General features: G+C 38.8%; 1 protein-coding gene across 1 annotated transcript; it reads right to left on the bottom strand.

The window, feature by feature from the left end:
• Nucleotides 1-1,175: 1,175 nt before the first annotated feature.
• EIF2AK2 (eukaryotic translation initiation factor 2 alpha kinase 2) lies at nucleotides 1,176-25,743 on the bottom strand. The gene is made up of 15 exons (XM_007468382.1): nucleotides 25,625-25,743; nucleotides 25,151-25,271; nucleotides 23,096-23,244; nucleotides 21,165-21,288; nucleotides 20,503-20,579; nucleotides 20,239-20,335; nucleotides 18,653-18,687; nucleotides 16,952-17,017; nucleotides 15,234-15,356; nucleotides 12,347-12,463; nucleotides 10,700-10,880; nucleotides 7,318-7,446; nucleotides 2,495-2,599; nucleotides 1,377-1,430; nucleotides 1,176-1,298 (listed from the first exon to the last, which is right to left on the bottom strand). The coding sequence occupies exons 1-15, from the start codon at nucleotides 25,741-25,743 to the stop codon at nucleotides 1,176-1,178; spliced, it is 1,620 nt and encodes a 539-aa protein (XP_007468444.1).
• Nucleotides 25,744-26,943: the final 1,200 nt, after the last annotated feature.

Here is a 26,943-nt window from a genome sequence, read left to right as displayed (position 1 = left end):
TCTTTTCCAGAACGCATGCCATGCCCCTTGCCCATACTGCCCAAATGTTCTCCTCTCTATTCATCTAAATCCTTCACGTACTTGGAAGTCTCACTGGCGTGTCACTTCTAAGCCCTGTGCCATGGTTCCTCAGCATAGAGTGATCTCACCCCTCCAGACTGATTGTTTTCTATGCTCAGCTACTGTCTTACAGCATAGTTATCATCTCTTTAAAGTGTCTGTTATAATAGGTACAAAATGTATTTAAGAGAAATAGAATAATTATGCAGTAAGCACTAGTGGACTCAACAGCCAGTGTAAGAAAAGAAAGTTAACTGTTACCTTGCAAGCCCATTTCTCCAATCACATCACTCCCATCCCTCCTCAGAGCCAATCACTATCAGAATCTAATAATAGTTCTCAATCCTTTCCTTCCCTTTATTGTTTTACCACATTTGTTTGAATACCTAAGCACACATTTCACTTAGCATGTTCTTGAACTTTATACAGTATTTTCTGCAATCTGCTTTGTTTGCTTAATATTATGTTCCTGAGAGATGTGGCACGTTAGTGCATTTAGCTGTAATTCCTTCATTTTCACTATAAAACACTATATAGTATTCCAGTGTGTGAATACAGTTTATGTATCCATTTTTCTTCTGGTGCACATTAGCGTTGTTTCCTGTTCCTTTGATTATAATAAACGGCATTTCTATGAACATTCCTGTGCACATGTATGTAGAAATGGAACTGATGGCTTTTCAGGAATGGCAATGTACATGTAACTTTGCTAGATGATACCAAATTGCTTTCCAAAGTGATTATACTTATCTCTTCATGGTTACCATATTTCTCCAGCTGGATTGTTAGCTATTTTGGACAGAGATACATCTTATATCTTTTTGGCCTAGAAACAGCAGGTATTTAATAAATAGTCATTCATTAATTGATTAACTAATTGGTATTAAAAAGAAAATCTGAGGCATTTTTCCCCCATCTTCATAATAAGGAGATGAGCGAGGGGAAGGCAAATGTAAGAATGTTTTTGAAGTAAGAAAAAATGCAAACCTTTCTGCAAATGTGGCAAAAATTAAGGGAGAAAGGAAAATAGAAGATAAATACCATTAATATTCCCAAGCAGACTTTGGACAGTTATAGGAAAATGGAGTATCAGAAGAAGGATACTTTTTAAATATCTAACATGTATTCCATTTCTTTTTCTCTGCAATATTATTCCACTCCTTCAAAGTCTTCAGTATTTCCAACGTGTTAGGTCGTTTCTTGGGATCATTTGAGAGTAATTTCTGTAGAAGATTTTTCTGTAATGATAGTAAGAGTCAATACTAGGAAATAAAACATTGCAATAAATAAAATTCCGATTATTTTTAAGTGCTTACTTCTTTACTGTCAAATTTATCTGAGAAGGTGCCTTCCCTTAGACCGTCAAGAAGCTAAAAATTAAACATATATATTCATTAGGAAATTATTCACTTTGGAGAAAAAACAAACTTAGGAAGCACTAAAGCTGGGGATACCCTAAATCTGGGATGTTTCTAGATCTTTGGAAAATCTCTTTAGCCAAGAAGCAAGCAGGAATCCTCTCCTCTACCCACCCCATGTTTTAACCATCCTGAACATTACAGCATGTTGAAGTGTTAAGAGCATCATATGAATTATCTCCCTTCATCCTTTTTGGAACCCTATGCAATAGGTATTTTCATTATCCCTGTTTTACAGAGAAGAAGGCTGTCGAATCCAGGTGAGTCCCTTTTACTGAGCTTCAGACTAGGATATCCAGTTGCATGCAGGCTTCAATGGCTCCCTGCTTCCTCCACAAGAAAGTCCACATTCTTGCCTCAATGTAGCCCCACTATATCTTTCCAGTACCATCAACCACTACTTCCTTGACTTATATACTCCAATAAAAATGATACCGGCCAGCTATTCCCAAACACACTTTTCACATTCCTGTCTCCACATGGCCTTCTTTCCAATCTGGACTATTAGAAGTCAACCGGTCCTTCAGAGCTCAATTTAAATGTCTCCATGAAACCTAAGTCCCTACAGCTGGCAAGACCTCCCTCCTAGCTGTTTCCATTAGACCTCATCCCTTCTCCTAAAACATTTACAGCATTGTCTTATGTTACCTTTCCTCCTAGAATATAAGCTCCTTGAGAACAAGGCTTATTTATTTTCATAATCCTTGGAGCACGTAGCACAGGGTCTTATGCAAAGCAGGCAATCAAAACAATTTTACAGAGTGACTCAATTAGGAAGAAACAGCTACAGTTTTATGAGATGTACACACCTTCCACAGAAGACCAAAGTTTTTGATCTTTAACAAAAAGTACTGGTTGCCCAAACATGAAAGGGATAAAAATTCATATTGCATTTGCAGTCAGCACTAATATGCTCCAGCCCATCCTCACATGGAGGCAATAACTGTCTGCAGCAGCACTTTGGACATGACGGCCAATGATATTTGTTGCTTAATTCTTTCTGTGAGATTATTTACCTTCACTGTTTCTAACACAGTGGAACATATGTGAAGAAGTTCTGCAAGAATTAGTCCCAAAGCAAAGATGTCCACTTCATTTCCATAGTCTTCCATACAAGAAATCTGAAGGAACCAAAGTATATTTACATTTGTGACTCATCTTATATAAACACCCATGCCTTCTAAAGCCAAAAAAGTTATCTGACCAAAATGTATCACACAACAATGTATGTTTATTAGCAAGATGTGTGGAGTCTGACTGCCCAGGTTCAAATCTCTGTCACTAAATAGTTGAATCACCATCAATGTGGGAATAATCTCGACCATCAAATGCAGATAACAATAGTGTTAACCTCATAGCTTAACTGCAGGGTTAGATGAGACGAGCAGGTGAAGCAGTTAAAATCATGCCCAGCAAATCAGCTGTATGCAAATGTTCATAGCAGATTTATTCATAATATTCCACACCTGGAAGCAATCCAAATGTCCATCAGCAGAAAAATGGATGAACAAATTGTGGTATATTCATACAACAGAATAGTATTCAGCCACAAAAAAGAATAATCTGCTGACATGAGCAACAACTAGAGGTTCTCCAACAGGCATTACTTTGAGTGAAATAATCAAATACAAAAGAGTACATACTATATGATTCCATTCTTATGAAGCTCAAGAACAGGGAAAACTAATCTATGGTGATAGAAATCAGAGCACTGGTTGCCTCTGGGCAGTGGAGAGGAGTGACTGACTGGAAAGTGGTCTAAGGGAATACTCTAGGGTGAGGAAAATGTTCTACATTTCCATAGGCTTGTAGGTTTCACAGGTCTATGCCTTTGTCAAAACTAAAAAAAAAAAAAGTACATTTAAGATCTGTGCATTGTATGGTGTATAAATTATTCCTCAATAAAATGTGACAATATAGGATGCAGGAGATATTTTAGAGAGTGGGAGTTAAAAGGGAGCTGTTAGTCCCCTACTGTCTTCTACCTTCACACTTTGCAAAAAGCTTATGTTTTTATGCTGAATGGTCCCCAAAGGAAGACGTGTGTTCCTTCTTCATTCTAGACTCTCAAACCATCAGATGGCTCACTGTATTTTTTCTTAGATGACAAAATAGTAGGGGTATTTTGAAAGATATATTACCTTTCAGTAAAAAATCATCTTTAAAGGGCATTTATAAAAAAAAAAAAAAAAACATAGGACAAACAACCCCAAAAGATGAAAACAGACAGTAAGCAATCAACCAAAAAAACAAACAAAACAAAACAAAAAAAACCACCTACTAGAATAATGAGTCTATATAAAAGCCAAACATTCATGAATTGATAGCTGTACAACCATATTCATAGCAGCAATACAGTGATACTCAAAGTAGCTAAAAGGTAGAAGCAACCCTAATATTCCATCGATGTGACAGATTAACATAATGTGATATATCCATACAATGGAATATTATTCAGCCTTAAAAAGGAAGGAAATTCTGACACATGCTACAACATAGATGAATCTTGAGGATATTATGCCGAGTGAAATAAGTTAGTCACAAAAGGACCAACACTGTGTGATTCCACTTATAAGAGGCCCTTAAAGTATTCAAATTCATAGAGAAAGTAGAACGGTGGTTGCCTGGGGCTGGGAAAGGGGAATGGAGAGCTATTCAATGGGTCCAGAGTTTCAGTTTGGCAAGATGAAAAGTTCTATGGATGGATGGTGGTAATGGTAGCACAACAGTGTGAATGTACTTAATGCCACTGAACTGCACACTTAAAACTGGTAAAGATGGTAAATTTTATGTTATGTGTATTTTACCACAATTAAAAATAAATATATTTTAAAAATCAGCAGCCTCACTAATAACCAATAAGATACAAGGAATCCCATTTTAATAGCAAAACATGATACATATCCAGGGAAAAGCTTTAAAAATATGAGCAAACTTCATAAAGAAAAAACAAATTTTCATTGAATATTTTCATTGAAGAATATAAAAGTGGCCTTGAGGTAGAATATACTATTGCTCCCAATTGTGCACTGGCCTCCCAGAGAGAGCATGACACTTCCCCACCATGTGTTTGTCTTGAGCTGGCCAATTTGCTCTGGGCAATGACTTTTAGTGATGTATGCCACTGAGGAGCAGAATCTTAAAAGCCATCACAAGGTTCTGACACTGCTTTCTGCAGTGAGGACAAATACTCAGATAGGGTTCTTCCTTCAGCCTGGGTTCTAGAATGAAGGAGACACGTGGGGCAAAACTGGGCCAAGACTGCAGCCATTACACCACGTGAGCAAGAAATAAACCTTTGGTGTTGTGCATGCCACTAGGAAATCAGTGTCATTTGTTACCATAGCATAGCCTGGCAAAAGCTGACTGAGGAGGATTTGAATAATTGGGAGAAATATACCAATTTCTTGGACACTTTTTGGAGAAGAAGTCTCAAATATATAAAGATGTCAATTCCCCTCAACTGAATTCTTAAATATAATGCAATTGCTATCAAAACATCAACACCAGTTGTGGAACATGACAAATTGATTCTACAGTTTATTTGGAATAGTAAATGTGAACACTAAGAACATTTTTTTCTTCCAGTTTCATTGAGCTATAATTGACCTACAGTACTGTATAAGCTTGAGGTAGAACATTTTTTAATTGAAGAATAATGTCCTGATATCTATCAGGACATTATATAATGCTGTAATAATTCTATAATGCTAAAATATAAAACATTTTATAATGCTATAATAAGTAAACAGGATGATATTAAAGAGGAAGAACATTAAATAAATCAACTGGACAGAATAGAGTCCAGAAACAGATCCATAAGTGTGTGGGAATTTCATATATGATAAAATATCATATTTATATTGTGTTAAATATATATATAAAACTTACCGTTTTAACCATTTCCATTTGTACAATTTAGTGGCATTAAGTGCCTTCACAATGTTGCATAATCATCACCACTATCTATCTCCAGAAATTTTTTCATCATCCCAAACAGAAAATGTACCCATTAAACAACAACTTCCCATTCCTCTCTGCCCTCAGCCCCTGGTAACCTCTGTTCTACTTTTTGTCTCTACAAATTTTCCTTAAAAGAATATTTAGATCATTAACTATTTGATATATGGTGATGGGGCAGTTTCATACCCATATGGGGAAAATCAAGTTATACTTCATATATATACAAAAGTTAATTCAGCTAAAGTATCAATAAAAACACGAAATATTTTTATAATCTTGTGGTAGGAAGGACCTCCAAAATAAAAACGATTAACCCAGAAGCCATAAAGAAAGTACTGAGGGACTTCCCTGGTGGCGCAGTGGTTAAGAATCCGCCTGCCAATGTAAGGGACACAGGTTTGATCCCTGGTCCAGGAAGATCCCACATGCCGCGGAGCAACTAAGCCCGTGCACCACAACTACTGAGCCTGAGCTCTAGAGCCCGTGAGCCACAACTACAGAGCCCGTGTGTCACAACTACTGAATCCCATGCACCTAGAGCCCATGCTCCACAATGAGAAGCCACCGCGATGAGAAGCCCGTGCACCACAACGAAGAGTAGCCCCTGCTCACCGCAACTAGAGAAAGCCCACGCGCAGCAACTAAGACCCAAAGCAGCCAAAAAAAAAAAAAAGATCAAGCTACACCTCATTCATCTCAGTGACTAAAACTGCAGTCTGATAATTCCATAGTCTGACTGAGAGTGTGAGGGAGAAGGCGGCATTCTCGTCCACATTAGGAGAACATACTAGAGTCACTTTTTTTGAATGACAATTTCACAGCATGTATAAATTTTTTTTGAATTTTTGTATCTATTTTTTATACAGCAGGTTCTTATTAGTTATCTACTTTATACATATTAGTATATACACGTCAATCCCAATCTCCCAGTTCATCCCACCCCCGGCCACTTTCCCCCCTTGGTGTCCATACGTTTGTATGGACATCGGTGTCTCTATTTCTGCCCTACAAACCGGTTCATCTGTACCATTTTTCCAGGTTCCACATATATGCGTTAATAGTATGTATCAACTTTGAACTGCACCTGTCATTCTAGTCAACAATTTCAGTTCAAAGAATCTATCATTGATTATCATCAAAATATTTGTTTTTAGACTCAGAGATAAGGAGGAAGACACATAACATGTCTATAAATGTAAAAAGTTGGAAACAATCTAAATAAATGCCCATCAATAAGGCAATAGTTAAATGAGTACCTGTATATCTATACTTTGGCATACAATACACTTGTTAAAAATAATGTGTCAAGGGCTTCTCTGGTGGCGCAGTGGTTGAAAGTCCGCCTGCTGATGCAGGGGACACGTGTCCGTGCCCCGGTCCAGGAAGATCCCACATGCCACGGAGCGGCTGGGCCCGTGAGCCATGGCCGCTGAGCCTACACGTCTGGAGCCTGTGCTCCGCAACGGGAGAGGCCACAACAGTGAGAGGCCCGCGTACCGCAAAAAAAAAAAAAAAAATGTGTCAAATCTATTTGTACAGCTATGGAAAGATTATGATACACTGTTGAGTAAAAAAAAATTAAGCCACAAAATAACATTATAGTATCTTGTAAAATGTATTTATGTATGTTTTTATGTAAAAAGTCTCTGTAAATATATATTTTTATCTGTATATTTTTTTATAACTCAAAATGATCTACAAGGATAAACCACAAACTCTAGTGAGAAGAGTAAAAAGGAAGGGTAAGGAGAGTTTTCCATTTTTATTCTATTTACTTCTGTACTGTTTTAATTTTATGAGAGGTGCCTATTATTTTTATAGTTAAAAAAATGAAAGAGATAAAAATATATATCAACAGAAAGGAAGGGGACCTCACCTGTTCTGGGCTCATGTATCGCCTAGTTCCCTGTTTACTTGTCCGTGCTTCATCATTTTTGAGGTATGTTACAAGTCCAAAGTCTCCAATCTTTATTTGGTTCATACCTACTAAAAATATATTACTTGGCTACAGAAAAAAAATATTAACTTGTAAGTACCAATTTGACAAGACTTTTATTACACATCCAAATCATATTTAGTAATAGCTATTTTTATATTTACTTATAAGGCATTTACTCTTACATAGGTAAGCCCAAAACAGGAAATTTATTATTACCAGTCTTTAAAATGCTAGCTGAGGAAGTAAGGACTTTTTGGCTGAGAGCAGAGAAGGCTTGGGGCATAGCTGCCTTCAAATATCTTAAGATAAGTGGAAGGTGGATTCACTCTGCCTTGTCCCAGGGGACAGATCCAGGACTAGAGGATGAAAACAACCACAAGATTTGCCTTAATATATCCTGATATACTAATCGTGTGGTCCAAAGAATGGGAGTTAGAGAGTTCCCCATCCTACGAAGTATTCGAGACAGGGCTGGACGCCCACCTGGTGGAAATGTTGCAAATAACAATTAATGGTTAGATTGGAACCTACCGCCAGTAACACGGACGGAAACCTGTAGACGTGTGGGGATGTAGAGAGAAAATGTGCCTCTGCTGTATTCAAGTTACAGTGTAGGAAGATGTTGGGTTTGCAAGTACAACTGCTGGTCCCACACAAGGCTACAGCCTGGCTCTGAGAAATAGGAGGTTGCATTTACGAAACTGTCTAAATATATAAGCTGGATGGGACTGTCTAATAAAAATATTAGATTGCTTGTTTATAGTTCATTAAAAAGAAAAAAAAACATGATGCCACATTTTGTCTAATCAGTTATGGTATGACTAGGCAAAATGTTGGATGGTAGAACATAAAAAAGGGTGCGAAAAAAAAAAGGGTGCCAACTGGGAATACCCTGGTGGTTCAGTGGTTAGGACTCTGAGCTTCCACTGCAGGGGGCCCAGTTTAGATCCCTCATCGGGCAACTAAGATCCCACAAGCCGCAAGGTGTGGCCAAAAAAAAAAAAAAAAAATTTTAAAACCTACCGCCAGTAACACGGACGGAAACCTGTAGACGTGTGGGGATGTAGAGAGAAAATGTGCCTCTGCTGTATTCAAGTTACAGTGTAGGAAGATGTTGGGTTTGCAAGTACAACTGCTGGTCCCACACAAGGCTACAGCCTGGCTCTGAGAAATAGGAGGTTGCATTTACGAAACTGTCTAAATATATAAGCTGGATGGGACTGTCTAATAAAAATATTAGATTGCTTGTTTATAGTTCATTAAAAAGAAAAAAAAACATGATGCCACATTTTGTCTAATCAGTTATGGTATGACTAGGCAAAATGTTGGATGGTAGAACATAAAAAAGGGTGCGAAAAAAAAAAGGGTGCCAACTGGGAATACCCTGGTGGTTCAGTGGTTAGGACTCTGAGCTTCCACTGCAGGGGGCCCAGTTTAGATCCCTCATCGGGCAACTAAGATCCCACAAGCCGCAAGGTGTGGCCAAAAAAAAAAAAAAAGGAGCAAACTTTATCCAGGAGGTACAGGAATAAGGGCTGAGGCTGACCAAGGGGCCTGGACCGATTGGGGGACTGAACTCCTCAGGCCCTAAGCCCTCACTCCACAAACCTCTGTGTCCATCACCAGCATTTTTGGTCTGGTTCTTAAGGTAAATGCTGGTCGACTTTATAGAATAGGGGCTTTATTGGGTAAAAACTGTTCTCTGGCAAAGCCACCAGGAGCAGGTATTTTGCAAAGCATCACAAAATAAGGTGCACACCGTTGTTCATATCTTCTCTCAGATATGAGAAAACAGTAACTGTAGCAGTGAAGCTAGAAGTTGAAGAAGATGAGAGAAGGCTCAGTAGTATTAAAGTTTGACCTTTGAGCACCTGCCGACATAGAGCAAACATTCTCTGCAGACACAAGAAAAGATCACTCCCCGACACGGAGCACAAGCAGTACGGAATACAGGAGGGAACTGGCAGACCAGGTGGTGGGAGAAGGGAGCCCCGATCAGAATTTCACTAACTCATCCTGACAAGGGTCTGGGAGGTAACACTCAAACTGCTGAGTAGAGGAAATGACTGTGTAAGTAGATAATTTATTTGCAAATGATTGTATAAATAGATAATTGTGTTTAATTTCTTATTTAACTCTATGATGTATTTCGAAGTGTAGGTATAGCCATTCTAAATGTAACCTTTTGAACAGAGTCATTATATCATTCCAACTTCAAAGAACACCTTCAGATACTGTTAAAAAAAGATACTGGAACCAGGTAGACTCCTACTTGAAGGCATCAGACATCCAGCCCCTGGGCAGACCAAGGATGCAATACCTCTTAAGGGCCATCTTTTTCTACCTAGGCCCAACAAACAACTATGTACATGGTTGCTTATTTTTCTCAAGGAACTTTTTGCTTTGTTTCTCATTCCTGGCTGTTTTAGACAGGTGGGGTAAGCAGAGAGTCAAGGTCCACATAGACAAGGTGCTTCTGTCTGATCCAGAGTGACTGGGAAAGGCTCATAAAGGAATTGGGACCAAAGGGGACAGGCAGAGAGTGTCCAATGCAAGAACATAAGCAAAGATTCGGTGACAGGATTCAGCATGGCCAGTTTGTGATAAGCGTAGGCAAATCACAGGGAGTATGGAGGAGAGACTGAAAGCTCTTCTGTCTCTCTTCTTTCATTTTTGAGGAGGAAATGGAAAAACTGCTCAACTAGACCATAAAAGAAGCTAGGAAGCCAGAAGAAAGTGAAAATACAAAGATATGCTACATGTTCCAAGGTTTGGATTACTGCAATTTTCCAATCATGGGGCACAGATGTCTAACCAAATGCCAAGAAAATTCTAGACTCTGGACCTAGTGCCTGTGACTGCCCTCAAGAGTAATGACTGAAAGGTTAAGAGAACCATGTTCCCAAAGCCAGTTACCAGAGTCCCTTCTGCCTCTCAGATAAGCCTGAGAAGCAGTAGAGGCAGGGACAGAGCAGCCAGCTGGCTGTGCCAGTCACAATAATTATTTGCACAAATGTTCAGTATACTAAAGCTCTTAGTGTTTACAACTGGGGTGTGACTATCAGCCAGGATGACAAATAGAACCAGAAGTGAATGAGCTTCTTCCTGTGGAGCTCAGTGTCTCCATAAGTTTACAGCCCTGGAGACCTTCTGCGTGGTTCTATAGATTGGTATTTGGGGCAAGTGCTAGATCCATTCTAACTTTAGAGGATCAGAGATGTTATTTCCTCATGACTGTCAATCGATTCTAAAACTAAAGAAGATAGACTTTTAAATTAATTAATTTATCATTTCCTAACAAAATACTTTTTCCACATACCTTAAGGTCTCTATGAATTAACTGTTTTGAATGTATGTAATGCACTCCTTCTGTTATTTGTTCAAAGAATACCAAAGCCAAACATTTGTCTTGTTCCTTGCCTCTTCTACTGTCAATCCATTGCTCCAATGTCCCTTTATCACAGTATTCCATTTGGATGAAAAGGCACCTAGTCTTTGATCTGGGTATAAAATTCACAGTATGTTAGAAGTAGCAATAAAAATAAATTTATAAAAAAATACACTTAAAATTCCATTAAAAAAATTGCACCTTCTTAAAAATGCCAAAATATGTCTCAAAACAAACCTAAATATAACAAATTTGAATCAAAACATAATAACCCAGTCTTTATTTAAATCATAAATTCCCAGGTATCCAAAGCTTTGTTTAGCTAAGTTATAAAGTAGCAGCCTGCCCATTCTTTGTTGCTGAAGGTCCTTGATTATCTTTGCTAATAGATAGGAATAGAAGCATAAATACTATGGAATTGCAGAAAACCAAATTTCATTAATATATACAGTAATTTTGAAACATTTTAATTCACCATTGCTCTACTGAGCATCTATTTTGTGAAAGGCACAGAACAGGCATCTAAAGATAAGAAAGTGAGTTAGACACTATCCTTGCTGTCATGAGGATTATAGTTTAATAGGACAGAGATAAAGGAAAAACAAACCTAAAATATTAGTACATAGATAAGAATTCTAAGAACAGTGCCAACAAATTGCTATGAGGTATAGCAGGGAGGACTGATTTTGCTAACCATGGTTTTTTGTTTTGGTTTGGTTTTTGGGTTTTTTTCTGAACTAAGTTGGCCTCAATACTAATTTAAATTCTTTGAGCATATATTGGCTAGAAAATAGAAAAAGGTAGCCAGGAATTTGCTGAAAGCTGAAGAAGTCTATATGTTGATGGTACTTCTGAAACCGATGATAAGGTTCTCAATTACATGGTGTGGAGACGGTGAATGAACAGGCCCACAGTGGCCTCAGGATTGTACTGAAAGGACTGTCTCCAAGAAACACTGGGTGACTTTCCAAGGGAGGCACCAGCACTTTAAAACCCTTCAGTCCCTTTGTAGTGGCTTATCTGAGACAAATCGTCAGTAATTCAAGGTTTGAGGGGAGGGTGCCCCCATCACAGCTCAGGGTCTTGGAATTATTTTCACTGCCCACCACCTGACCATAAGTGGTATAACTGCATTCAGAAGAGGCCCCTTGACTGCACCCTGACAACCAGGTGAGAGGGACAGAAGAGGGTTGGCAGTGGAGGAACGAGGGGAGCCTCCAAATGCAGCATCTACAGCGAGTTCAAACCTTCACAAGACTGCGTTTATGGCCTGGATGAAGTCAGGGCATGTGAGCAAGCCTGTACCTTAAACAACAGAGTCAGGAAAGCTAAACCTGAGATTTCAAAAACCACAGAAGACAATTAAAAAAAGGTTTTTTAAAGCAAGTTTGGAGCAAGAAGAAGACTATTCATTGTCTCCTTACTTGTAGAATGGAGGCATAACAGCGTCTGTCAGAAACAGTGTTTCTGGCTGTGATTATTAAATGTAATAATTAATGGCCTTACCCAGTGGCCCACACATAGTAAATGACTGTTTCCTCTATCCCATTATGACTATGGGAATTTCCTTTTAGTTACCTTGAAGAATTTATGCTTTGCTCAGGATCGTAATCAAGCCCATCCCAACAACTGTGGTAGTGAACAATATTTGGATGATCAAGCATTGCCAAAGCTTTCACTTCACGCTCTACCTTCCTAGTTAAAAGAAACAGGGAACACAAAAGCATCAGTATCCATCCCTGATAACAACAAGAAAACACCTCGAGCAACAGGAGAGAACTACTTATATTCCCTTATTAAACAGTTGCCATGGTTTCCACACTGAGTTTTAGAATGGAAGCCAGCAGTGCTCAAAAGAGTGAACACACAGAAAAAACACAGCTGTTCTCACTCTCAACATAAGAGAAAAAACAGTAACTTAATTATTCTAAACATCACAGTTTAAAAGTCATACGTAGTAGTCTGTGAACTGCCAGTGATGGAATTTTTTTTTCTGTGGGGGAGGTAAAAAAAATCATCCACTATGTTTTATTTAGACGTGTTAAAATCACTTTGGATTTCATAAGCAAACCCCATTTGGGCAGAAGTGGTAGGTAACACAAGCAGCATGAAGAATCTAATACAGAATTTTCAGTGTGTGGCAAAAGTACACAAAGGGGGTGATCTATGCAGAGAGACTGAAATTTCATTGCACAATGTGGAAGCTTTACAGGGATGTGTAGTCAAGAGCTATGACAATTCTATGCCAAATGGAATAAATAAATTTGTGATTTCAAGGATGAGAAAATAAGCAAACATTTTATAATTTCTTTCTTTAATTTGAAAAGTTCTATATGATGTAAAATTTATAAAAATAAAGAAAAAAATTACTCATGTCAACACAATTCTAACATAATCATTTATTATTTTAGATTATTTATTATAGTCTTTCTTCATATATATGTTTACATATTTGTAATTAAAGGGTATATTTTTATCCTATTTTTTCCATATAATGTATTAGCTTTAAAATTTTCCTGATTATTATACAATCTGTATAACCATCATGTATAAAGTTTTTAATGTAAGATTTCAAAAGTAGAGCAAATAGTAGAATGAGCCCCTACCTGGCCATCACTGTTTCATCAGATAAAACAGTTATTAACTCCTGGCCAATCTTGTTTCATTTATACTCTTACCTACTTCCTCATCTTCCCCCTGGATTATGCTAAAGCAACTTCCAGCATCATACTATTTCATGTATAATATTTACAGTACATAACCCTCATTTTTAATGACTGCAAAATAGCCATTGATCAAGGGAGAGAACAAAACACACTTAATCATTTCTTCATTGCTGAACATTTTGTTTGCTCTAATTTCCCACTGCTATAAATGACATTGTGATTGTGATTTTTATCTTCTTGAATAGCTTTTCCCATAATCTGGGTAATATCCTTGTAATAGGTTCCCAGATAGGAAATCCATGGGTCAAAGCATATAAACATTTTTATGGCTCTAGATTAATATCTCCAAGAGTATTTTTCACCAATTTATGCTTTACCAATTTATGAAGCCACTAGAAATGTCCAAGACATTGCACCCTTATCATAATTAAGTATTACCATTAAAAAAGATGTTAGGGGAGAGAAGGAACAACCGTATTTCATTTCTGTTAAGCAAAACGATGAAGAAGGAAAAAGCCTTGTTTTGATGCCGAGTAGGTATGAAGGTATTTCAACTGCAAGGCATTGTCCATGGGACAGAAAGTAGGTTGGTTTAACTGGATGAAGAGCACCTGGGACACCATGCCTGCTTCTCCTTTGCTCATGTCATTTTCCTTCACCCATATCCCTTTTCCATCTCCTTCTCTAGTCCTTGAGTCTGGCCAAGTTACAAATAGTTAACAACTGCCAGAAAACAAAAAGCAAGACTGGTGAACATGTGATTTAAGACCTGCTTCCTCTGTGCTTTCCTTCCTGAAGGAGTTCTGCTATCCAGTAATTGGAGTGGGGTGGGGCTTGGGAAGGGCACAGATAATACGTAAGACAAACATGGGAAGCACTGGTATATAGTGGGAACACAGCAGACTGGTATTCCAGAGGATGAGCTCTAAATCTCCACCTTGTTACCACAGTAGATAGTGTCCAATATGGTCATCATGAATTCCTTCTCTCCACATACTTGCATCCACTCCCCAGAGTAAGAGGTAGTCTATTTGCCCTCCCCTCAAGCTGCTCTTAGTGACTTTGTTTAACCAATATAATGTGGAACTTCCAAGACTGCTCCCTCCTGGGATGAGTTGCTCTGGGACAGTCCTTCTCAGAACCCAACAACTAAGTTGTGAAAAGCCAAGACCACATAAAGGGGCCATGTGGAGGCGCTCTGGTTAACAAGTGCCAGCGGAACTTGTAGCCACAGCCAGCATCACTGCTAGCCATGTGAGAGAGCCATCTCCGATGTCCAGCCTTGTCAAGCTTTCAGATGACTCCTGACCGCAAATGCATGAAGAATGGCCCAGATGAGCACAATCAACTCACAGGACCACCAGAGATAGTAATAACTAGGTGTTTTTAAGCCACTACATTTTGGAGTGGTGGATTATGCAATAATAGACAACGAACACCCACTAGCTTTTACCTTTGTCAGATCAGTTCATATCTTTGGATCTCAGTCCCCTCGTCTGTTAAGGAGATGAAACTACAAAATCTCGAAGGTCATCTTAAGCTAAATGATTTTACAACTTTAGTTTTCATCAAGACAGCCTCAAAAGGATGATCAGTGGTATATCCATTTTTTAATTGAAGTAACCACGGTAAAGTGAGATCATTTCAGAGTAAGCCAAGCTCCTCATGGTAGAATGACATTTTTAAGGAGGACTAAAAAATAATAATAATATGCTAGTGCAGAAGAGAGATACATAAAAAAGAATAGTTGCAGGTTCAAAACACCTTCCCATTCAAAAAAATAAAATATTACTACTTACTCGTTATTATATTTAACACATTTAATAACATAAGTCTTCTCATCAATTTTGTGTTTGGCTTTGAAAACTTGGCCAAATCCACCTGCGCCAATTCGTGTTACTTCTGTAAAATCTCTGGTAAACCTTGAAAGATGAACGTTACTGTTATTCTGAGGTTCAGGGTCCGCTGCTCCCCACTCCCACCCTCCCACTTTCCCTTAACAGCACTGGTGAAATGGACCATCTAATAAGCAGGACTCTCCTCTTCTGAATAAGAAGGATCCACTTCACAGAAATTCTTGAATTGCAAAGGATAGGTCTTTCCTCTTCCCATCCCAACATAACAGATCACCCCTGAGAGTCAGTCACCTTCTGGTTAAACAAAAGCCATGGTAAAGAATCTTATCCCAAGTATAAAACTTTAGAAAACAGAGCCACACTGTGTTCCCCGGCTACCACCAAGCTGTTACAAGAGAAATGAGCACATGCTCTGAGCCTGCCTATGTTGGCAACTCCTTGGGTTTCCCCTCTCCCTCATGCCCCACATTCCATCATTAACCCTGCCAATTCTCCTTCTAAAACACATCTGCTGGTGTCTGCCCACCTTTCCCCATCAGTCCAAACTTCCATCAGACTCCCACAGAACTTTGTTCACTGGACCCTCCACTTCCCCTCCTTCCTCCGCTCCAATCCGTGATCCACAAAGCAACCAGTGTGATAAACACTAAGTCTGATCACGTCTGTTTATTGCCTAAATCCTCCCATAGCCCGCCCCTGCAGTCAGCAAAGCCCAGAAAGTCCTTGCATGGGCTACAGGGGGCCACCTGTTTGGCCCTGCTTCCCTCTCCAGCTGGTCTCGTGGCCCCGGGCCCTTGCTCACTGCCCTCCCAGCACAAGGCCTTGTCTCCGCTCCTCCGACGTTCACATCACCTTTCCCACCTTCACCTTCCCACATGCTCTTCTGCAGAAGCTCAGGGCCTCCCCACAAATGTGACCCCAGAGAAAGCCTTGCCTCACCCCTCACTCTACATCCAAGGGTTCTGCTTTCATTTCTAACCATGTCATGGCTTTTCCTTCAGACCTCTGACCACGGTTGGTAATTACAGACTTCTTCCTGTAATCATCATCCCCTCAAAACTCCAGGAGGGCAGGAGCTGTTTCTATTTGTTCCTGCTATAAATCCAATGTCCAGCACAGTGCCAGGTATATATTAGGTACTTATTAAATATTTGGTGATTCTTTATTATTTTTTAAGCTCGTATTCAATGTCCCCCTGTTGCAAATAGGCCTCCTTTGTTTTAGATACTTTATTTAAGCCCAAACACATGATCTACCACAAAAGCAACCCCTTTTCAAAGTGAAATCTGCTATGGAGCTGGAAAATGGAATACAGATCCAAGTGGATCTATTCTGATTCCTGCAGGAGTACTTTTGTTGAAAAAAAAATCACTGGTTTATAGAAATATTTGCTTTCAATATTAAAACCTTCCATAGATGTCAGAGAAATCCACCTGAGTATCACACAGATCTACACTTACCACATTCCATTTGGATTCATCTAAATTGTGTTCCTCCAAGAGACAATGATTCTTTGTGGGCCTGATTGTGCTAAAACAATTAAACAGTTCAGGTAGAAATATAATTTAACCTGCCTGATGTTCAACAGTCCCTTAAGAAACTTCTGTCAGAGGAGCAAATGTATCCTTAAACAAATTCTTTTTCACAGTTTTCCCTCTTACCTGGAGTCCACAGTATACGTGCTTTCTTCCCTCTTCACAGGAGCATCAAATCTAGGTGCCAAAGATCTAAAAGTTAAGAGAAGCCCATAAACTCAAAACTGAAATCAAATGTAACTTGTTTATATTAGTAGGTTTCATGTCGCACTAGGCTTTTTATATATATATATTTTTTTTTTTTTTTTTTGCAGTACGCCACTGTTGTGGCCTCTCCTGTTGCGGAGCACAGGCTCCGGACACGCAGGCTAAGCAGCCATGGCTCATGGGCCCAGCCGCTCTGTGGCATGTGGGATCCTCCCGGACTGGGGCACGAACCCGTGTCCCCTGCATTGGCAGGCGGACTCTCAACAACTGCGCCACCAGGGAAGCCCCGGCTTTTTATATTTTGAGTCAACTATTAGAATAATGAGGTAGCAAATACTAACCTTTTTCTTTAGAAACAATATGGTTCTCTGTCCTCTATTTTTCGCTCATTTTGGTTCCTCTTTTGGCCTTAACACATTCATTGTCAGCATGCCGCTGGCCTCTCTTTTTCTCCCTCTAGACACAAAACCTCAGGAAATATACCTCTTTGAACTCTCATCTTGGTTGTGTTTCCTTTGACCTTTATTCCTTGCTGGTGGTAAGCCTCCTACAACTGGAAGTTCAAATACCACCTAAAACTAAACAAATACAAACTGCTCTCTCTCCCCTAAGCCGTCAAGTCTTCAACTCCCTTAACAGCATCAGTGCCATGACTCTTGTCAGCATCTCATTCACAAGGAACAATCTTTGTATCCTTTTTCCTTTGCATCTTCTTCACCCAGTTCTGTAACTCAGTTCCCTCAAGTCATGTCTACTCTTCCTTTACAGTCTGTCTCACAAACGCTCCTCCTCCCTCCTCCCTGACACTAGAACCACAACTGACAGCCTGATCATCTCACACACAGACCTCTCCCATCTTCATTCAAATACCCGCATCAGGCATCATCTCTCTGCAAACATCACCTACTGTTTGGAATGTACTGGTGCCTTATAATGGCTCCTGCTGCCATCTCACTCTCACTGCTGACTATACTGACATCCTTGCTTTTCTTTTCAGTTCAAGAAACCAAGTCACCATAATTTACATAACATTTGGTCTTTTTTTTTCTTCCCCAAGTTATGATACCATTTCTACTCTACCTGCTTATCTGCAAAATAATGCACTTCTCTATTGTGTGTGTGTGTGTGTGTGTGTGTGTGTGCATGTGTGTGTGTGTGTGCGTGCGTGTTTCGGCTGTGCCACACAGCTGTGGGATATTAGTTTCCCCACCAGGGATTGAACCTAGGCTCCCGTAGTGAAAGCACAGAGTCTTAACCACTGGACCGCCAGGGAATTCCCATTATGCACTTCTTGTGAAAACATCTCTGCAAACCCATTTCCTCTGTCAGCCTCATCCAAAATAATACCCTTAATCAATTATTCGACCAATAGCCCCATAGGCCTTTATGTCTACAGTGTAGTGTGTGCATATGTTCAAAGATTTCTCCACATATTTAAAAGTATTGTTTGTAGATTTCAAGATTTCAGTGAGCCTTAATTATGCTTTCTACTCTGAAACTCCACTCAAATAAGGGCATATATTACTCTACAAATACTGAAGACTTAATAAATAAGGCTAATAAACTAAGTCTAAAATAAAACTACATTTCAAAACATGTTCAATGCATAATGATACTCACCTCTTCACCTTTCTGGGATTATTTCTGGAACTGTTCTATAATAAAAGAAAATGGAGAATATCAATAGTTTCGGGTGATTATATTAAGTATCTTGCTTTTTCTTGCCATCCTTTCTCCTGTACGTCTAGATGGTTCTTTGATCACATTTCTTTGTCCTTAGATTAACAACCTCATCAATTTGTATGCTCTCACTAAGCCCTGCTTTCACTGCACTTGGCTATATCAAAGTTCTCACCGATTTTAGCAACCAGACAGATATGGCAGGAAGGTCAAAAAAGACAAATTGTAGGACATGTTCTGCAGAAGCACTGATTCTCCAGGTATAGAATATGGCCTCCTAGGTGATCCTCTGGCCAGCAGATCTTAGCAAGAAGGTGTGCATCACAATCACTCACAGTGCTAGTAAAGACACAAGTGTGGCCCAGAGATCTAGTTTAAAATATTTTCATTTTTAGGACAAATTAATAATTTAATTTTAACATTTAGCCAAAAAAGGAGTCTTTGATATACCTCTCAAAAATTAATATCATATAGCTCTTCTTCACTCATATTCACTTTCATTCTATTAGGTTTTGTGGTTTTTTCCCAATTTTAATATGCTGACACAGACTGCGAACACCAGACTAAGATTTCTTGAGCTCATATCACCTGCCAGCCTCAGTTTTGCACAGTGACTACATTATGATAAATTCAGACATTCTGTTCATGGACAATATTGTTTCCAATATCTTCTATTACAAATAATTTTGCAAAGAACATGCTTATACATGTTTCTATGTGCACACATACCCATGTTCCTCTAGAAGACGTACCTAGGAACAGAACTGTTTGGTGGTACAGCTGGCACACCCTCAAGTCTACCACATGTTGCCAAATTGCTCTCTAAGAGGGCTGTACCAATTTATACATCCACCAGCAGCATACAATAGTTATAACAGCAACAGAGCTGTGCTAACACTTAGTATAGCCAGACTCAAATGGATGGGTTTAAAATGGTATCTAACTGTTGTTTTGATTTGCATTTTCCTGATTATTAAGAAGTAAAGCGTCTTTTCATACTTTGTCTGTTGCCCATTTGGGTATTGCTTCTCTGAACTGTCTGTTCGCTCTTTTGTATATTTGTTTACTGAGTTGCTTGTCTTTTTCTTATTGATTTGCTTGTAGTTCTTTATAAATAGGATAACTTTGATAAACACTAATCATCACCACATAAACTATCTGATTTTTAAGTTTAGTTTTTAAGTTTAGTTCTAGTTTTTTAAAACAGAAGCAGAAACTCTATTCATAAAACTTTTAAGTACTATCCAATTGATAGAAGAGCTGAAGCCAGATCATAGAAAATATATGAAAATACAAAGGTGAGTAGGGGGAGAAAGATGGGAGTGAAGAATAGAAGAATTTTGCATGTGAAGAATGGGAGTTAATAAAGAAAGGAGAGAGTGAAAAGGCTGCAAAATATTTTGATTTAGTAAGAACACATGAGAAAAAAATAGAAAAATTATGGTTGGGTACTGGAGGTCATTTTTAAATGGGGAAACACAAAGGAAAATAAGCTTAACTAGGAAGCATAGAGATTAATACTATACCCCTGGAGATTGGAAAGACTTGTCTAATGCATCACTGTTGTCATTGCTTTCCGCTTCATTTGTTGAGAAGTCATTTTCAGATGGTGATTCAGAAGCACTAGAAGAAAAGGGGACAACTATTAGTTTATGAATTTTGCCTATTTTTTGTTGATCAGTAATTGCTTTTTCTAAATTCTCCCTAAACATTAAAATTTTCATAAATATTTGCTCTTTCAGGCCACAATTTGAATCTGTTAAATAACACAACCGTTTCTCCACACTTACGATGTGCTTGTTGCTGAAGAGTTGCTTTGGACATCATCACACACAGTACTGGAACAACCAGAGGATGTGTCAGCTTTCTGAAAGATTTAAGTGCAACTAAATTACTTCTCCATAGTGACTCAGTCTCTGGGAACCAACTACCACATTTATTTCCCCACATTTACCAAACTCACAGCCATAAAGAATTATGGGGTTAATACATTTTTTATGGATGTTTGATCTGGATTTAAAAAAAACAACCCTGAGTTGTCAACAGAACCGTGATCCCTCTGGGGCCCCATGGTCCCATGGTTCATGGCTCATATTTGGGACACAGAATGGAGGAATCCTTTTGCTATGTGATTGGCTGTCTTGGCATCATCTAAACATCATCTAACCTCAAATCAACTTCAGAGAGAATTTTAAAATATAAAAATTAGGGCTTCCCTGGTGGCACAGTGGTTGAGAGTCCGCCTGCCTATGCAGGGGACACAGGTTCGTGCCCCGGTCCAGGAGGATCCCACGTGCCGCGGAACGGCTGGGCCCGTGAGCCATGGCTGCTGAGCCTGCGCGTCCAGAGCCTGTGCTCTGCAATGGGAGAGGCCACAACAGTGAGAGGCCCGCGTACCGCAAAAAGAAAAAAATATATATATATAAAAATTAAATCCAAAGGCAGTACATACCATTAAATTTTCTGATTGTATCTTTTCATAAGCCAGTTTAGCAGCCAATTGTTTTGCCTCCTGTTTAGTGGAACCTATACCAATACCATATTCATTCTGTCCAATTTTGCATTTATAATGAAATCTAGGAGAAATGATAAACAGTATTAACCCAAATACCAAAAAACAGTAAATCTAACTCATGATTCAGAAAAAAAACCACACATTAACAAAGGCATAATATAACACTAATTTAATAGGTGGCTTCATAGTTCATTTCTTCTTTAATTTAAACCTTCAATGAGATGGCTGACCAGTTTGCCAGAATAACCAGCATTGGCTAACATCTCAGCTTGCATTTTCCAGGCAACTTCTCTTTGTTACTTCATTGAAAGATCTGGCATTAAGGTACCAAGTGGTGATTTTTTTTAAATTCCCCAAAAGTTAAAAGACATGGAGGCAGAGAAGGAAGACAGATCCAATGAATTTTTCAGAGATGTTCAACTGGAAAGAAAAAGCCAGTAGAGGAAGTGGGGCTTCTACAGGAGAAATAATAAGGTTAGAGTGTTTTTGTGGGAGATGGGCAAAGCATCCCTAACTTCAGCTCTAACTTTAGCATTTTCTGCCCCCTGCTCATGTGCACAAACACCTAAGAAAATCCTCACAGTGCAAAAGCCCCATGCTGAAGTCACCCCCTCCTCATATGAGCTGTAAGGATGCTTGTGGTTATAGGCAAGGATCCTTGGACCATTATATAAGAACTACATTTAAGGTGGCAAAGCAATGGACATGGCAATTTATATCATGGAGTTACCATGCAGTGCTACAGAATTATTCCAGTATGATTTGTCACAGAGGGAAACACACCCTACCAGGGTGAGTCTTCCCCGCTAGGCTCTGAAGGGAAAGTTAGGGAGCTGGGCTGAGTGACTGGATCATTTCTAGGGCTCCTATTTTTCTCCAGCACTCCCTAAATAGAATTCTCTCTTTCAGCAATCGAATGTTAAAGCCCTTAATTCAAAGAAACCAAACAGGTGAGCTACGGGAAAATAAAATAGTCTCTTAATTTATTGAGATTGACTCACAGAATTCACTTTTGAATATTTCACTCCAATGAATGCTATCACATTTTTCTCTTCCTAGTTCTGGCCTAAAATCCATCAGGGTGAAAAGTAAAACATCCATAGCTGAGTCAATTCCGAGGACAGTATCCTAAAGTGGTTGTTTGGACTATTTGCCATTTAGATATTTCTTCCTTCTCCCTCATTTAACTGGTTGGTTGTAGCTGAGAAACAATCTCCCTCACGCTCATTTGCTTTCTGCTTTTCCCAGTTCAAATCGATTCTTCTTCCTCACGTCCAAAGTCTTAGCTCACTGGTGACGTTCTCAATATCTCTGACTGACGCTCTCATCTGTCCCCCTCATCACATCCCTCAAATCCTGGTCTCCACACAGTCCAGGATGAAAGCCCATTCCTTCTAATACATGGTATTTGTTTAGAGAGTGACATCAGTTAATCAAATCTGAAGGGCAAACACCTGGACAAACAGCTCTAATCTGACAAGGGTGGAAAGAGAGTCATTCCACACGTGTGGCAGAGATGTTTTCACACGACTGCCACTGTGACCTCAGGGATGGGAAGATTTTCACAACCCTGCAGCAGGGGCAACCCACCCTCTCTTAGGCTTCCTGCAGACTAAACCATCCAGATATACCTCAGAAATAAAGGATTCCTCAGATTTGATCAGTTATGGGATATGGGTCCCAAGTCTTCAGCAATTAAGCATTTCAATATTTTAATTACAAAGATGTCCCATTGCTTGTAAGTCATATACAACCTTTTCTGCATAACGTACCAAAAAGGACAGATATTTCCAGAAAATTAGACATGAAAATAAGCCTGTTCTGTTGCTTAGATACAATGAAACAGAAAGAAAAGCACAACATCTCACTTATCGGGCCCACTGTCCCTCGATTCACATTCTTCGTAAATTACAGATAGGTTTTTCTTCTGGGCAATCGTATTAACACGGCCTATGTAATTCTCAACGGGTGGTACTTCTGAAGGATTTCCTGTCTGCAGTGATGAAGGACTAGCGGCCTAAAAGAAAGAAATGTTTTGTTTAATACAGATGATAACCAAAATTTATTTTGTCTAATAAAATTACTATTTTTTGTCTAATAAAATTACTAAATGAATAATTTGAAAGACAACTTCGAGTTTATGGATTTCCCTACTATAATATTTTAATAAAAGTATAAGTATATATCTTCCTCTGCCAGAAAAAACCCACAAGGATAAATTTTAACAGGAGAAAAGAAATCAGCCATTTCCCTTTTATAGTTTCATAAAGAAAAACAAAACAGTCAATTTTCTTGTTTATCTGGTAAAACTCTATAACATTTTCTGGTTTGCTGTGCCCTTTGTAAACCTCAAAGAACAAGACAACAAATACCAAAGTAAAGCTATATCCTGGATCACAACTTCATAGGAAACATGAACATAATAGCATTACTCCTTCCATTGTTATCTGTCCCTTTTAAAATTCTTAATCTGACAAAATCTTGTCCAAAGTTTTTCTACTTTGTTAACTTTGTCAAAGAACTTTTGATTCTACTTATCTTCTTTTTTTTTTGCAGTACGCGGGCCTCTCACTGTTGTGGCCTCTCCCGTTGCGTAGCACAGGCTCCGGACGCGCAGGCTCAGCGGCCATGGCTCACGGGCCCAGCCTCTCCGCGGCATGCGGGATCTTCCCGGACCGGGGCACGAACCCGTGTCCCCTGCATCGGCAGGCGGACGCTCAACCACTGCGCCACCATGGAAGCCCTACCTATCTTCTTTATTATTTCTTTGGTTTTTTTCACATTAATTTCTGCCCTTATTGTTTTCACCGTCTTTCTTCTGTTTTTTTGTGGGGAAAGGTATTCTACTGTTCCTTTTCTAACATCTTGACTTGGTTTTCTGGCTCTTTAACAATTTATGAGTTTGTGGGTTTTGCCTGATTTATTTTTCTCAATTTTGATTAGAAGGGTGACATCTTTAAGTTAGATTTTTTTTTTAATTAAAGAAAAAAAATTTTTTTTTCTTTTCTTTTTGCCTGCAGCACATGGCATGAGGGATGTTAGTTTTCAGGCCAGGGATTGAGCCTGTGCCCCCTGCTGTGGAAGCATGCAGTCTTAACCACTGGACTGCCAGGGAAGTCCCTTCAAGTAAGATTTTTCAAGAAAATATCTTGAATACTAAAATTTTTCAAGATTTTCAAAATCTGAGAATGATCCACTTTTGTCCTACATGTAAAATGACTTCTTGTCTCCAATGTCTCCTAGTTTTTAATGGTGCTGTGAACAGCATGATATCTTTTTTTTCATTTTTACATTTTATATAATTTTTCCTGCCTAGATGCTCATAGGTTTCTTTCTTCATCCCTGGAGCTCAGTACTTTCACAAGGGCTGACGTTGCTCTTGGTGGTTCTGTACTTTTCTGTACCTGTTTAGTTGCTGGGTTGTTTTAATCTGCAGCCAGGTCTTTCTTTATTTCAGAAATGCTTTCTACTGAAGTCTCTTCAGATAGCTTTTTCTGTACTAGTTACTCTGTTCTAATCTTCAGGGATACCAATTATACATATGTTGGTTCTTCATCATCTGCCCTCCATATAGATCATTCTCCTCATGGTCACTTCTATCTCTGTCCTTTTTCACTGCATTCCCTCAATTAGGTGGAGGAGCTCCTTCCAGAACCTGTTAGCTCATTTCTCACTGTTTCCTTAGAGTATGTCACTGCTGCTGGCACTCTAAATAGTATTGTCCCATTTTGCCCACTCTTCCGTAGGTGTACCTCTCATTCAGGGTTCTACAGAAATGGGGCCAGGAAAAAGACTGAACTAAACTTTGAAAGCAAAAGAAGTTGTAAATTGCTTTATTCTGCATGTGAGTATTTTCTCACAGAGAAAAATACCATAGATATTTCTGAGTTCCCTTTCACTAGAAAAAAAAGGTAATTACTCACCTTCTGTTCTTTACTAATTATTTCAAAAGCTAATTTGGCTGCAGCATTTTTGGCTTCCTTCTTTGATCTACCTTCAGCCTTTGGAAATTCTTTGCCATCTATTATAACTTGATAGGTAAACCTAATTACAAAGAAAAATTCACAAAATATTATAAAATTCATGCATTATCTAACAACAAGTGTTCTGATCACCACTGCTTCCTATGACTACCTTTGAAAATTTTAACCTATGTTCCACATAGAATTCAAGCAGTCACCCCCAAACAGCAAAATAGCATATCATCTTGAAGCATGGAAAGGCTTAAACCCTCTTTTTTCTCTGGAGTCCTCTGAAGTTACCACTTTACATCAGGAAGACAGTACTCTCTGGCAACTTTGCTCTCAAGCTAAAGAATTGACTTCAAAATTGTGCCAGAGCTGCCATTCTCCCAGTTTATATTTTCTAGGGATATACCCTTTTTTATAGCAACTTACCTTAAGTTATGTGGAGGTCCTGTCTTAGACAGTTCACGATACTTAAGTACTGCACTGTTCTTTTGTTGGTACTTATTAAGTTCTTCTATATAGAAACATGGTGAACGACCACTGCCCATTTTTTCCTACAGTAACCTACAATAAAAGAGATGTTTGATAGAGGTGATACACTCAGAACATATTTAATCTAATTATCCCAGTCTAGTTTAAGAGACAAAACAGGATAAGATGACTCTCCTTTATACAACTCATCTCAGTCCCACATAAACCCAGAGAAAACTTATTACAAAATCTTTCTTTCTCTCTCAAGGACTACACAATCAAGCTAATTTCTCCAAGATTTTCTACTTTCAAAACTCAACTGGCCAAAAAAAGGCTGGAGGTCCTTCTCTGTAACTTTTCTTTCTGCTTCCACTGAGTGTCAAGTGCAAGTCTGTCCACCTGCTTGAGAAGTTAAAAGCCTGCAAGAGTAGAATTATAATTATTTATGTTGAGAAGAAAAAGTTTGAGAGTATATATAAAGTTTATGAAATCATGAAGGATTTAGCTGTATGGACATTGATTCTCCTATGAAATCCCCCAAAATCCCCCCTTTGAAATTGTCAGAAGTCAGTTTTAGGACAATTTACTTGGCAGGCAAATTATGCCCCTGTTTATGGTTCTCACTGGAGCAAGACAGTAGCAATGATTTAAATTACAAACAAAAATCTAAAAAATATAGAATCTAAATATAAGAGCCGGGGCTTCCCTGGTGGCGCAGTGGTTGAGAGTCCGCCTGCTGATGCAGGGGACACGGGTTCATGCCCCGGTCCGGGAAGATCCCACATGCCGCAGAGCGTCTGGGCCCGTGAGCCATGGCCGCTGAGCCTGCATGTCCGGAGCCTGCGCTCCGCAACGGGAGAGGCCACAGCGGTGAGAGGCCCGCATACCACAAAATAAATAAATAAATAACAATAATAATAAAAAATAAATAAATAAATAAATAAATAAATATAAGAGCCAGAGCTATAAAACTTAAGAAGGAAACATAAGGGTGAATCTTCATAACCTTAGATTTGGCAATGGAATCTTAGATATGACAGCAAAAGCACAGCAACAAAAGAATACATAGATAAATTGGGCCTCATCAAAATTAAAAATGTTTATATATCAGAGGACACTATGAAGAAAATGAAAAGACAATCTACAGAAAGGAATTTTTATAAATAATATATTTGATAAAGACCTAGGATCCAGAATATATAAAGAACTTTTACAGCTCAACAACGAATAGGCAAAGGACTTGAACAGACATTTCTCCAAAGAAGATATACAAATGG

This window comes from Lipotes vexillifer, unplaced genomic scaffold (genome assembly GCF_000442215.2).
Source record: "Lipotes vexillifer unplaced genomic scaffold, Lipotes_vexillifer_v1.1 scaffold1149, whole genome shotgun sequence".
NCBI classification, from domain to species: Eukaryota; Metazoa; Chordata; class Mammalia; order Artiodactyla; family Lipotidae; genus Lipotes; species Lipotes vexillifer.
This window is presented reverse-complemented; position numbering and strand designations above follow the sequence as displayed.